This window comes from Prionailurus bengalensis, chromosome D1 (assembly GCF_016509475.1).
Source record: "Prionailurus bengalensis isolate Pbe53 chromosome D1, Fcat_Pben_1.1_paternal_pri, whole genome shotgun sequence".
Taxonomy (NCBI): Eukaryota; Metazoa; Chordata; class Mammalia; order Carnivora; family Felidae; genus Prionailurus; species Prionailurus bengalensis.
The window spans coordinates 58165294-58180113 of NC_057346.1; the positions used below are offsets into that span (position 1 = coordinate 58165294).

The following is a 14820-nucleotide window of genomic DNA, read 5'->3' on the forward strand; positions in this document are numbered from 1 at the left end:
TGCCATATGAAGTTCAGGGCACCTGAATCGGGGCACCTGGGTGGTTCAGTTGGTTAAGCGTCCGACTTGGGCTCAGGTCATGATCTCATGGTTGGTTCATGAGTTCTAGTCCTGCATCCATCTCTCTGCTGTCAGCAGGGAACCTGCTTCAGATATTCTGTCTTCTTCTCTCTCTACCCCTCCCCCATTTGTACTCTCTCTCAAAAATAAATAAACATTTTTTTAAAAATGAAGTTCAGGGCATCTGTTATGAAATTTTCTTGCTTAAATGGTTTAATTTAAATCTTGTCAAGCTTTTAGAGCTAACTTCCAGGTTGTAGGAAGGAGACAGAACATGTTCTACAACACCAGTAGGAAACAATCAGACAAATCAAGAAGGGAGGACATTCTATAAGACAGATGGTCTGACCTAGTCAAAAAGTTACTGTTATGTAAGTGATGAATCATGGGACTCTACTCCCGTAGCCAAAAGCACACTGTATACACTGTATGTTAGCTAACTTGACAATAAATTATTTTTTTTAATGTTACTATTAGAGAGAAATAAAAAAAGTGGTAGAACTGCTCTAGATTAAAAGTGACATAACAGTGAAATACAAAGTGGGAAATTTCACAGGCTTTTGGTTATAAACAATGCCCAGAAAAGACATTTTGCAGGTAATTACGGAAATGGATAGAGTATTAGATGATATGGGAGCATTACTATTAATTTTCCTGAGTAAGATGATAGTATTGCAGTTCTTTAACAGAATGTAGAGAATGTCTTTATTTCTAGAAATGCTGAGCTGTTTAAGAGTGAAGTGTCTTGATGCCTGATAGAGAAAGCAAAATGTTAACAACAAATTATTCTAAATGATGGGTAGAGAGGCACCTGGGTGACTCAGTCGGTTAAGTGTCCGACTTCGGCTCAGGTCATGATCTCACTGTTCATGGGTTTGAGCCCCACGTTGGACTCTGTGCTGACAGCTCAGAGCCTGGAGCCTGCTTCAGATTCTGTGTCTCCCTCTCTCTCTGCCCCTCTCCTGCTCACACTGTCTCTCTTCAAAAAGATGAATAATAATTAAAAATAAATAAATAATTGGTGGGTAGAAAAGTGTTCACTGTATGTTCTTAGGGAAAAAATTCTTTCAAGACTGTAAGCTTTCCAAATGGCAAGGACTGTCTCCTCTCAACGTTGTATCCCAGCACCTGAAACACATCTTGGTACAATAAATATTTGTTGAGAGAATGAATAAATAAAAATAAGCCCATATATTGAGATGCTGGGCAGTGGGGCTGGTAGAAATGGTGATGCTCTAAATAACTGCTGCCATCTTCTGAAAAAAAATAATAGGTGTAAAACCTCTTCATGTACTGCCTGACATATGTGAGGCGCTCAGTAAACGTTAGTTCCCTTCTTTTCTCCCTTTCCTTTGCCTCTGACTCTTTAGGCAGATGACAGATGTCATTAAAATCAAACAACTACTTTGAAACTTCTCACAGAATAGACAAAGTAAAAAGGGAAAGTAATTGGGTTGAAGCATATTGAAATTTATTGAGTTAATCAGATTGAATGGACATTTATTTTGGACAAAATACTGTAAGAAAAGCCCTTGCCTGGTAGATGATAGACATGAAATACAGGTCTGAAATAGTAGCAATTACAATTACAATAATTAATTTTAGGTATTTTATCTCATTGAATCTTCAAATAATTCACTGTAGCTTGTATTATAATTATCCTCATTGTTTTAAGTGAGGAAAGCAAGCTATGGCGAGGTAGCCAAAGGTCACAGAGTAAGTATGCAGTAGAGCTGGAATCCAAACTTCCTATAGAGCTCTTGCTCTTAACCACTACTTTAGATTCTTGCCCATTGCCCAATTCCACGTGAGGGGTGGAATGTGGTCCCAGCCACTCTTCTCGAAGATATGTTAGGAATCTTTCTAGACAAAATTATTACAGATCATTAGAGGGTCACTTAAAGCAGGCAGACTATATCAGGAAATAACCACATACCTGCAGAACAGATGGGATTTTCTCCTGAAGTTCTGAATCTAAAAAGAGGGAAAGAGTATGCTGAATAAAATTAGATACCCACATTTAATCTATACCATTACCAAAACGTGTATGCCTCTCATTAAGGATAAGTCAATGCTAGAAATTCCCTTATTCCCTCCTTCCCGTCTTTCCACAAACATTATTAAGTGCCTATTGTGTGCCAGACATCCTGAGGATATAAAAATAAGTAAAATGCCTCTCTCTATAGTCTAGTTGGGAGAGAGACATGTAAATAAATGTGAGCCACAATACATTGCTGATCCAGAATGAAAACTTATACAAGATTTGGTGGAACATGAAGGAAAATGTGGTCATTTCTGCTAGGGGGGTAAAACTGTTTGACTGGAGTTTTAAAAATGAAGAACTGTTCTCAACTATTTAGCCTTAAGGAAAAGCATTCCAGGGAGGGGTATGAAAGTGGTATGTTTGGGGAAGAGCAAGCAGCTGGATATGGGTAGAACTTAAGCAGCAGGGAAAAGGGGAGTTGGTGAAAGAGGTTCTCCTGGGCCAGGTGAGGAAGAACCTCGTACGCTGTGATAAGGAGTTTGGTCTTTATATAGGCAGTGGGAAGCTCTTTGCCAAGTTTAAGCACAGGAGTGACACGATCAAGTTTAAGCTTTGGAAAGTTAACCTTGGCAGCAGGTGAGCAATGAATGGGAAGAGGTGAGACTGAGGCAAAAGAACTAGTGAGGTGGTAGTCTTGCATTATTAGAACATGCCCAGGGAGAGGAGAGGAAAGGACAGCAACGACTGCAGACTGAATACAGAAACCAAAGAACATGGAAGAGAATAATACGGCTCTGTCAGCTCACTAGGTTATCAGGTTCAGCATCCTGCGAAATTTTGAAACTAAATTGAGGAACAAGTTGGGAGACAAGCAGATCTGTGATTAAATGCTGACTCTACCATGTTCAAACTGTGACCAACAAGTTCTTTTAGATCTCTGTAACTCAGTTATCTCCCTCTTTAAAATGCAGATAATAATAGTATAATCCCATGAGATTGAAAATCTATCTTAAACTCTCTGAGCCAGTTTCCTCTTTTGTAAAATGACAATATTTATATTTGTCCTGTCATGCTTTTGTAAAGATTAGAAAGAACATGTAAAATGGTTCTATAGTAACTACTTATTGAAGAGTTGACTGATTAATGATGGAAAAATAGATTACGATGGAAAGGGAATAATAGGAGAGAGGCCTCAATAAATGTAAAGGATTAAAGAAATCATTCAGGCTCATGACTGTCATGTGGTCCAGGGAGATATACAATTCATTGTTTTATATTATATGGCCGCCACACATAAAACACTCAGTGTATATCTCTACTGAATAGAGAAATAAACCACCAAATGCCATTCATTATCATCTAGAGAAGATGGGAGGTAGCAAACTATATATGCAAGGCAGTGAAAAAAGAACTTGGGTTTGAATCCTAACTCCAACAACATATTAGCTATGTCATCTTAGAGCAATTAATTTACCTCTCTGTACCTAAGTTATTTATGTATAAAATTAAGATAATATGACCTGTTTCACGAGATCACTATAAGGATCTATTCGTTCATTAAAGAAATATTTATTAAATGCCTACTATGTGCAAGACACCATTCTAGGCTCTAAGGATACAGCAGGAAACAACACTAACAAAATCCTTATCTACATGATGCTTATATTCTAGGGGACAGATAGGGAAGACAATTTAAATATCTGGTATCTGCACACATACATATATATAAAATGTGTCAGGTGGTGATACCTGCAATGAAGAAAAACAAAGCAAGGTAGGAAATAAAGTCTGATTGGGGTGGAGGGAGCTATTTTACATAGGGTAGTCATTGTAGACCTCTCTGATAAGATGACATCTGGGCACAAACTTGAATAAGGTAAGGGGGTCAAGCCATATGGATATCTAAGGGAAGAATGGGCAAAGATCCTGGGGTAGGAGAGTGCTTAGATCATCAAGGACTAGAAAGGGAGCCACCAGTATGGCTAAAACTGAGTAAGTAGTAGTATGCGGATGAGGGAACAGATTATGTAAAGCCTTGCAGGATATGGTGGGGTGTAGATTTTATTTTGAGTAAGATGGGATACCGTTGGAGAGTTCTGAGAGAGAAACTTGATTTTAAAAAGAACCACTCTGGGGGCACCTGGGTGGCTCAGCTGGTTAAGCCTCCGATTCGAGTTTGGCTCAGGTCATGATTTCACTGGTCATAAGTTCAAGCCCCACATCGGGTTCTGCACTGACAGCTTGGAGCCTGCTTGGGATTCTCTCTCTCTCTCTCTCTCTCTCTCTCTCTTCCTCTATCAAAATAAATAAAAAACATTAATAAATAAATGGACCACTCCAATTAGAAGACAAAACTAAGTTTTGTCAAATACAAACTAAGTTTTGTCTTCTATCCTTCATGCTAAAATCAAAAAGGAGGAGGAACAGTTAGGACACAGGATGATGGTAATAAAGAAGATTAGAAGGAACTGGTCCCTAGTAGTTTAGCAAAACAGAAAGCATGAGACCTGAAACTGGAGGTGAGAAATGGTCTGATTCTGTATATATTTCATAAGTAGAGCTGAGAGGATTTGTTAAAGAATTGGATGTACAGTGAGAAAAATAACAGTGTCAAGACTGACTGCAAGAACTTTGGCCTGGGCAACTACATGAATGGAGTTGTCATTTACTGAGAATGGGGAAAGAGAAAGATGGCAGGAGAGTTAATACTTGAGATGTTTAGCAGACACACAAGTGGAGATGATGAAAGACAAATGATGGGTGAACCCTAGGCGAGTACAAATATTGGCTATATTTAACCACTGTTATTAATATCCTTACCTTAAGAGAGAAAAGACTTGCTTAAAAATGGTATCATTCCTTGGACACAGCACCTACAGCAAAATAGCCATGTTAGGACAACCTTAACCATTCATAGCCTTCCAAGGACTTCTTCAAAAAGAGGCTAGAAACTCAAAGCACACAAACCAAAAAGAACCCAAAGGCTCTTGTCTAGCAAAGATAATGTCCTTCAGTTGACAACAAATATGTAGGCAAACCAAAGTCATCTTCTTTCTTATTCCACCCACTATAGGAAATGCTAAAAAAACCAAAACAAAACAAAACAAAAAACCCAGAAGTTCTCTTTCCATGCTGCTCTTTTTTTTTTTTTAACCTTATTTTCCCTTTCCAATTTAATCTATTTTTTTTCTAACATCAATCAACAACTACGCATCTGCCAAGCACAGGTACCATGCAAGGGACTTTCTTAATTCTTCCTTAATTTTCAACGCACTGCAAGGCAATTTTACAGGTGAGACAGCTGAGGCTGTCTCACTGTTTTACTGTTTTACTCCAGAGGCTATGCCTCTGGTACAGCATAGTCTCAATAATAATAATAATAATAATAATAATAATAAATGCCAATATCAACAAAACAATGACAGGAGACAGTAGCAGTGGCAACTTCCCTGAGTTTCCACCCTCCCCAGTTATTTCAAGCTCACTCTGCCCTACTGGCATCCATTTGAAAGATCAGTGGTAGGGGCGCCTGGGTGGCGCAGTCGGCTAAGCGTCCGACTTCAGCCAGGTCACGATCTCGCAGGTCTGTGAGTTCGAGCCCCGCGTCAGGCTCTGGGCTGATGGCTCAGAGCCTGGAGCCTGTTTCCGATTCTGTGTCTCCTTCTCTCTCTGCCCCTTGCCCGTTCATGCTCTGTCTCTCTCTGTCCCAAAAATAAATAAACGTTGAAAAAAAAAAAAAAAAAGAAAGATCAGTGGTATAACTTTACTACGGGAGTGTTTAACATAGAGGTCTTTTTATAAAGTAACTAGATAATAAATACTAAATGTCCTAAGACTCTCTAATGTAAAGAGACAGTCCTGTCCTCTACGGGTAACAATTTAAATCCCTTCAACATGTACATGTTAAAAACCTATTACACAAAGAAAGTCTGAGAAACTGTCACAGATAAGAGAAGCCTAAGGAGACATGATGACTAAATGTAATGACTAAATGTAATATAATATCCTGGATGGAATCCTGGAACAGAAAAATGACATTAGATTTAAAAAAATGAAAGAAATAGGAAAAAATATGGACTTTAGTTAATAATATATCAATATCAGTTGATTAATTTATGAAAAGTGTAAGATAATAATAGTCAAAACTGGATTGTGGTATGTGGAAATTCTCTGTACTATCGTTGCAACTTTTCTATAATTCTAAAACTAAAATAAAATAATTCTAAAACTAAAATAAAATAAATTTTATTTTGGGGTCTGGATGGCTCAGTTGGTTAAGCTTCCGACTCTTGATCTTAGCTCAGGTCATGATCTCATGACTCGTGAGATCGAGCCGGGTATCAAGCTTTGTGCTGACAGCACAGAGCCTGCTTGGGATTCTCTCTCTCCCTCTCTCTCTGCCCCTCCCCTGCTTACACACACTCTCTCTCTCTCAAAATAAACAACAAAAAAATAGTTTTTTTAATATAATAAAATAAATTTTATTTTTTAAAAGGCTGTTATATGCCAACTACTGTGCTAAGTATTAAAGGGAATATAAAAAGAAAATGTAACAACATAGACAGACTTTGAAAATATTACACTAAGTGAAAGAAGCCAGTCACAAAGAGCCAGATATTGTATGACTCCATTTATATGAAATACCCAAAACAGGCAAACCTATTGAGAAAGAAAGTAGATTAGTGGTTGCCTACAGCTAGAGTCTGAGATGGTGGGGATGACACCTAAGGGATATGGGGTTTCTTTTTGGGGTGACCAAAATGTTCTAAAATAGATTGTAGTGAAGGATGCACACTGTGTGTGTGTGTGTGTGTGTGTGTGTGTTTTAAAGTAATCTCTAAGCCCAATGTAGGGCTTGAACACATGCTCTTCCATACTCTACTGGATGAGCCAGCCAGGCACCCCATACTCTGAATATATTAAGTCATTGAATTGTACACTTTAAATGGGTGAATTGTATGGTATATGAATTGTACCTCAACAGAGCTGCTAAAAAAGCGTAAGCACAATCCCTGTCCTGTAGGAGTTTGAATGGCTGGAGATACAGACATACATCTATATTAAACAGCTAAGTGGGCACCTGGGTGGCTTGGTTGGTTGAGCTTCTGTCTGACTTTGGCTCAGGTCAGGATCTCATGGTTCATGACTTTGAGCCTGGCATCCAGCTGGCTGCAGTCAGTGCAGAGCCTACCTGGGATCCTGTCTCCCTCTCTCTCTCTGCCCCTCCCCCTCTTGCACTCTCTCTCTCAAAAATAAATAAGCCTTAAAAAATAAAATAAAATAAAAATAAACAGCTAAGCAATATACCACAAGCATTATATGATTTAAGACAAAATACATGATACGAATAATAAGCACCTCTGGCAGGAAATTCAGGTGGAGATGGCCAGCAGAAGTCCTTAGCGTTTGGGGTGATACAGACACTGAGAATCTGCTCAAAGTCATGAACATTCTCCCCAGAAGATTCACCCATACACCACTATGCTAAACTAAGAGCTCCTCAGGGGCAGAGGTCTTGTATTCTTCTCAGGCACGTTGTAGACTTTCAGTCAAGGTTTGTTTTTGTGAATAAATAAATGATTAGAAAGTGAATGAATGCCATTTATTAAGCACCCACATCTATTTTGTTGAGTACCTATCATGCATCTGAATCAGAATAAGTATTATTACCTCATTTTACAGTTGAAGAAATGGATGTTAAGTAATCTACCCAAAGTCAAACAGCCACTATCAGAACTAGCATAGGATCTTAGAATTCTCTGGCTCTAAAGTCCATAATTTTCCCACCATCTATATCCTCTCTCATATGTGTTAGTGCTTAAGAAATTGGGCTGGGGGTGATCAAATTTAGGAAAAGTCTCTCAGAGAATGTGAGGTCATGAAGATTGGAAAGGATATGAATTGATGGAAGGAAAGGCAAAATGCATAGGCAATCCTTAAAACTGCAATTAAACCAGATATTAAAAGACTTTGTAATTATGTGCACAATATGCTTAACCTAATATTAGCCAGCATAAAAAGCAGGTAGGCAATGGGGAGCCTTGGGAGACAGGAGCTCCAGCCACCAGCCATCACAACTTGGCCAGTACTTCCCCTCTGTGAAGCTGGAGCAGATTAGTCTAAGATTCCTCCAGGCCCAAGGTCTACCAACCGTGACAAACAGAATAGAAATGAGTGAAGAAAATATATTAAGTGGGTTACCTCATACAGAAGAATTGGATGGGAAGAAAGATCTAGAGGACACTGATTTTTCCTCACTTTAATCATTCAGATTTCTGAGTCTCTACAAAAGCAAAGGATTTAATTATCTAAAAGCCAGGATTAAGGGTTGACAACTTTCTGGAAGACATTCAAATTGTAGGGTGAACTCTCCCTTTCAGCTCTGGGAAATGTGATTCCTCTTCCCTGCGATGCTCGATGCTCAATGCTCGGCATTATTTATCAGAATAAAAGTAATCTATTTTGGGACTGTATCCACAAATACCCACTCCCTCCCAATCAGCAAATGAAAAGCAGCAATAGCTCCACAGCAAATGGGAGAGGAGGTGGTGACGCTAGTGAATGAATGAATGAATGAGGACACAGCTGCTGCAGTGGGTTACAAAAATACTTGTGCCATGAGCTCAGGAGCCAAGAACCAGGGGACTGCGCAGCTACAGAGAACTGAAGTCATGGGGAGAAATCTATACGGAACGAGTATCTTCACACACCCAGAACCCCAGGGTGAGTGGTGACAACAGTGAGTCAGGGGCCCATGAAAGCAACTGAAAGTTGTTTTACAAATATTAACAGAATACATTTCTATATCAACAAATATTTAAAGTAGCAGTTACATCATGTATTGAGTACCTTCTTTGTGGTAAGCACTTTGCATATACTATTTCAGTTCATCTTTATACTAATCCTCTGATAGAGGCATAATTGAGATAATTGCATCCATTTTATAGAGGAAAAACCAAAGGTTTAGGAAAATTGCCCAAAGTTATAGGTTTGATAAGAGGCACCAAGAATTCAAACCCAAGTCTGAGTGAATCTAAAGTCCACGCCTTCCATTCTACCACACTACCTCTCAAAAGAATGATACTAATTTATATTAGTATGAAATTCATATGCTAATAATAATGGCATCAATAATCCCACCATTCGCTGAGCACCTGCTATATGCCAAACATCATTTCCCTTAATCCTCACAACTATTTGTGAGGTAGGTATTTCTACCCCCATTTAACTGTGAGGAAACCAAAGCTCAGAAAGATGAATTCATGTGCCTAAAGCACACAGCTGGCAAGTGGTGTTCTGGCCAACTTTTTCCTAAGTTCTTTCAAAATTGCTTTTGTTTGTAGTTTTCCCTTTGGCCAAGTCTCTTCCTCCTATGTTTAATATGTTGACTGTCCAAGTCCATCTTTGCACTGAGTCTTTATGGCTATTAGGAGAACAGATTATAGATTCACACAAACCTGGGTTTAAATACTGAAACTTCCATTTTAATAGCTAGCTGTCTGATCTTTGGCAAGTCACTTAAGAAATATTTGGCCTCTGGGGCGACTGGGTGGCTCAGTCGGTTAAGTGTCCAACTTTGGCTCAAATCATTTCTCAGTTTGTGGATTCGAGCCCTGCATCAGACTCCATACTGCCGGTTCAGAGCCTGGGGCGTGCTTCAGATTCTGTCTCCCTCTCTCTCTGCCCCTCCCTACTCATGCTCTGTCTCTCTGCCTCTCAAAAATAAACATTAATTTTTTTTTTTTTTTTTTTTTTTTTTAAGAAGAAATACATTGCTTCCGGGCACCTGGGCGGCTCAGTTGGTTAAGCATCTAACTCTTGGTTTCAGCTCAGGTCATGATCTCATGGTTCATGAATTCAAGCCCCACATCAGGCTCTGTGCTGATGGTGCACAGACTGCTTGGGATTCTCTCACTCTCTCTGCCCCTCCCCTGCTCGTGCTTGCATGTGCGCACTCTCTGTCTCTCTCTCAAATAAATAAATAAATAAATGTTAAAAAATATACTTGGCTCTGCATACTTATGATTTACTTACATGAAATGACCAGAACAGACAAATCCATACAGACAGAAAGCAGATCAGTGATTACATGGGGATGGGCAGAGGGGTGAATGAGGAATGACTGCTTATGGGTACAGGGTTTCTTCTTGCAGAGAAGAAAATGTTCTGGAATTAGATTTTGATGATAGCTGCACAACTCTGTAAACTAAACACCACTCAATTGTCCATCTTAAAAGGGCAAATATTATGGTATATGAATGATATCTCAATTTTTTTATATTTTATTTTATTTTTTTCAATGTTTATTTATTTTTGGGACAGAGAGAGACAGAGCATGAACGGGGGAGGGGCAGAGAGAGAGGGAGACAGAATCGGAAACAGGCTCCAGGCTCTGAGCCATCAGCCCAGAGCCTGACACGGGGCTCGAACTCACGGACCACGAGATCGTGACCTGGCTGAAGTCGGACGCTTAACCGACTGCGCCACCCAGGCACCCCGATATCTCAATTTTTTTAAAAAGAAAGAAACGTCTGGCCTTCCACCATAACTGCTGGATGGTACTTCTAGGCCACAGTTGACCTTTATTAAGTCCAATTTCCTACCTTCCTCCAGGGCTAAACTGTTTCAAAATACCTGTGGTTACCTGAAATTTAAGTCCAATCCCCTACCATCTCCCCAAGTCTCATCCCCACATTTCTCTGCACATTCTCCCTTGGCTCAAGTCCCACTGCTTCTCTCATTCCCAATATCTTCTGGGCCCTCTGGAACTCCAAACGTGTTCTCATTTCAAGGCCTTTGCACATACTCTCTCTGTCTGTCTGAATTCTAGCATTCTTTAAGTCTTAGTCATGTAACATCCTCAAGAAAACTTTCCTTACTGCTCAGATGTACCTGGATCCTGCTGTTATACACTCACATAGCACCCAGAATCTCTTTTGGGGCATTTATCACAATTAATTAAGTAGTTATATGCTTAATTGGCCTGTCTATTTTGCTAAGAATATAAGCTCCATGAAGACAGGAAACTGCTACATCCCAACACCTACCATACTCTGGCACATTGTGGGTGGTCAGTAAACATCTGCTGATTAAATTAATAAATCCATCCAAACCTCATTTCCTTATCTTTAAAGAGGTTATAAAAATATTTATCTCATAAGAGTTCTTGATACGATTAAATTAGATAATAATATAAAAAGGACTTAGCAAGTGCAAGGCACATTGTTAATGATCAAATTGGTAGCAGTGATGATGATGTGGTGATTGTTCAGCTCCTCATTTATTAAACAATATGTACTTTAGTGTGTGACAGGTGTTAAGGAGAAAACCATGAACAAAATAGTAAAATATCCCTGTCCTGCACAGCTTACAGTCTAATAGTAACCAGAAAATAGCCAACTTCCTGACCACTTTCCTGGGCTTTGGGACTCCCTGCCTTTCTAGGCACCCTGAAACGTGTGCCCTCCTATGTCACATCTTATGTCCTCCTAATTCATGTCTGTTGGTTTGTCATTTGCTTCAGTCCTCACTGCTCTTTGTTTACATGAACTCTACCCCACGTTAGACTTCAATGTTTTTAGTTGAAAACATCTTACAATGAGATCAGTACACAAGGTTGCTCCTTCTGGCATACCTTTTGTGATCACCACACCTCACCTAACCATATCCTTGTGGTTCAGAGGTATGGTAATCTCAGAGGGAAGAACAGTAATCTCAGGGTGAGTGACATTCAGACCTAAGCCTGATATTCCAGGACCATCCATTTTATGTGTAAAGTAACTCCGCAGGTGAGTCATTACTCATTCCCTGGTATGTTCTGACTTCCGCAGACATCATCCTGCCATCTTGATCAATCAGTATGTTTTCTGGGGTTTGATGAATATCAGCATTATGGTCTTAACACTACTTCTACTTACTACTTCTATTGACCCAAAGAGGTATGTAATCCCACCCTGTTTTATTCCACTAAAGCAGGGCTTTTCACTCATCTAAAATGGGAGATGACTGTAAGCTAAAAACTCCTCGGGTTCCTAAGGAAAGAACACTGAGCTAAGAGTCTGAAGTTCTAGTCCCAGCTCTACCATTTACTTGCATGTAATGTCAATTTTTGTTCGTCACTTATTCACTCAATATTTATCAGGAGCTACTTTAGGCCAAGTACACTGTGGGCTGGGTACATATAGACATAAAGAAAATACAGTTGGGGGCGCCTGGGTGGCTCAGTTGGTTAAGCGTCCGACTTCAGCTCAGGTCACGATCTCACAGTCCGTGAGTTCGAGCCCCGCGTCGGGCTCTGGGCTGATGGCTCAGAGCCTGGAGCCTGCTTCCAATTCTGTGTCTCCCTCTCTCTCTGCCCCTCCCCCGTTCATGCTCTGTCTCTCTCTGTCTCAAAAATAAATAAACGTTAAAAAAAAAAAATACAGTTGCCTACTCTCAAATCTTTCTAGTGAAGGCAGAAGATGTGCAAGTTATTTATTACACTGCAATGTGAGAGCAGTGTAATGGGCTGTACAGGTCACAAAGATGAAAGGACTGGGAAGGTTAAGGAAGGTTTTGGTTCTCCTCATCTGTGAAATGAGGAATGAAAAAGGAAAAGTAGTTGGGTCTTAGGAGAGGTAGAAAATCTTGGCTCCAGTCTCAGCTCTACCACTTAAATGGCTGTTGACCTATTTAAAAAAAGAGCATTCATTCATTCAGGCATTCAGTAGAATATTTGAGAACTATTATGTACCAGACACTGTGCCAGTAGCTTGCTTCCATTTCCTGATTTGTTGTGCCTGCCAAGATTATCTCATAATACTGTGAAAATCAAATGAAATTATGCAAATGAAAGCAGTATATAAACTGTGAAATAATATCAATATTCCTGCATATATTCCTTCACACCTTACAAACTAATCTTATTTACATTATCTTGTATAATCTTTACAACAATTCCATATGGTGGGCATTATCATCTGCATTCTATAGATATGAAACTGAAGCACAGAGAGCTCAAATAACCCACCTAAGGTCATATACCTCACAAGAGATAGAATCCGGGTGTGATGCAAGTCACATGGCTTTTCCTTATAAATGTAAAGTATTAACTAACACTTCCAGAGAGGCTGAGACAAAGATGGTCACAAGACTACATATGATTAGATGCCAAAAGATAACACTAGCTAGTTGAGGCATTTTAGACAGTGTGGTCAGAAAGGTTTTATGGAAAAGATGAGACCTGAGCTGGGTGCTGAGGGATGGAGCATTTGGATGGGTGGTGAGAAGGTGAGGACACTCCAAGTGAAGACTCTCTGGCCAAAGCAATAGAGCAGAGTGGAAGAACAAAATCAATAACAAAGGTGTCTGAAAGGTAACAGTGGCATCAGACTTGGAGAGGTCCTATCTGCCCTTGAATCTTTAGATGATGCCCTAATGACAGATTTCCATGGGGTGTCCTGTAGTAGAGAATGGTAGAAAACAGTATTCCTTGAAAAATTATCCCTCCCTTTCAGCAGTCCTCAGAATGAAAAGAAATACAGCAGGAGCACAGAGTCACCAATCTATCTTTAACAATGGAATTTTGAAACTTCCTGATTTTTTTCTATTATCCTTTCACCAGATCTCGCCAAATTCTCACAATTAGGCTGAGGTGAACATCAGTGAGTTATTTCATAAAGAAGCAAGGTGTGCACCATTAAGGAAACAAGCCTAAAGACATTCAGGGCCCACCCGAAGATACCTACTGGTAGATCCATGAACAGCAAAGATCATGCTGATCTGTACACCATGGAGACATAATCTCTACAATTAACGGCTAAAATACAATTTTAACAAAAATTGCTAAAAGTAAGACATCATTCTAAGCATCATGATATATCTAAAACAACACACCTGTAATCTGTTCGTCTGTTAAAAGGGCAAGAGAAGACCAAGGACTGCCTTTACCGTGATTCAGACGGTTTTACTGAAGTCATTTAAATAGGGTTTTGTTACGTAAAATTTTAGCTTATAATCCTTTTCTCGTCAAGTAGCCTCACATCCTAATCAGGTCACCAAGTTAAAACACTCTGGAAGTTGATTACTTAACGCAAAAATAAAAATGACCTGCTCAAGGTCACAGACATTGTCGGAACCAGCATAGGTTCCGACAATCTCTAAGAGTTTTCCACTGTGCGGCTCTTCCCTTTCCAGGCCAATGGGTGGCGAGGGTGGCTAGCGGAGGGGGCGTGGCTAGCAGAGGGGGCGTGGCCCACGGGTAATCGCAGCTGTGTTCGCCCGGGGAGGAGTGGATGAAACACAACCCTTTGACCGCAAGGAGCCGCGGGTGCTGCCGGGAGAACCTTGTTCTCGCCAGTGTTTCATACCCGGATGTCTGCAGAGGCCGCGATAGCCAGGCGGCCACCACCCATCTCTAGTCTCCCCACCACCTCCGCCGCGCCCAGCGTGCGTGGAACCTACCTTTCCTAGAGCTCCGTTCATCCTTTGCTGCTGCGGCCGGTAGTTGTGCAAGCTGAAGACCCGCCCAAGCTGCAGCGGTCTCCCGGCGTCTGGAAACACTGACGGAACACCTCGCCTGAGTCCAGTAACAATATCCGACCGAGACACATTCAATCCCTGCAGCACCTTGGTTCCGGTAGCTTCTGAGACTCAGTATCTAGAAATCCCTTCAAGACTGCCCTAACCACGGCTTAAATGTCACCTTCACTGCAATTTTTCCAGGCAGAATTCATTGCCACATCTGTGTTGTCCCAGTGTTTTGCACACAATTCTGATATTTCATCCAACATACAATG

At 40.3% G+C, this 14820-nt stretch overlaps 1 protein-coding gene across 3 annotated transcripts in view; it reads right to left on the minus strand.

Annotated features, from left to right (window-relative positions):
• Nucleotides 1-14581, minus strand: part of MRPL48 (mitochondrial ribosomal protein L48) — a 53136-nt gene extending 38555 nt beyond the window's left edge. Inside the window, exons 1-4 of one of the 3 annotated variants that reach the window (XM_043580286.1) lie at nucleotides 14486-14581; nucleotides 8246-8327; nucleotides 4865-4917; nucleotides 1997-2034 (exon numbers count right to left, since the gene is read on the minus strand). In XM_043580286.1, the coding sequence (XP_043436221.1) occupies nucleotides 1997-2034; nucleotides 4865-4917; nucleotides 8246-8311 (157 nt within the window). In that variant the 5' untranslated portion in view covers nucleotides 8312-8327; nucleotides 14486-14581. Of the gene's footprint in view, nucleotides 1-1996; nucleotides 2035-4864; nucleotides 4918-7402; nucleotides 7587-8245; nucleotides 8328-14485 lie in introns of those variants that run through there. The other 2 variants (XM_043580287.1, XM_043580285.1) reach the window with 2 other exon arrangements.
• Between the last annotated feature and the right edge of the window lie 239 nt (nucleotides 14582-14820).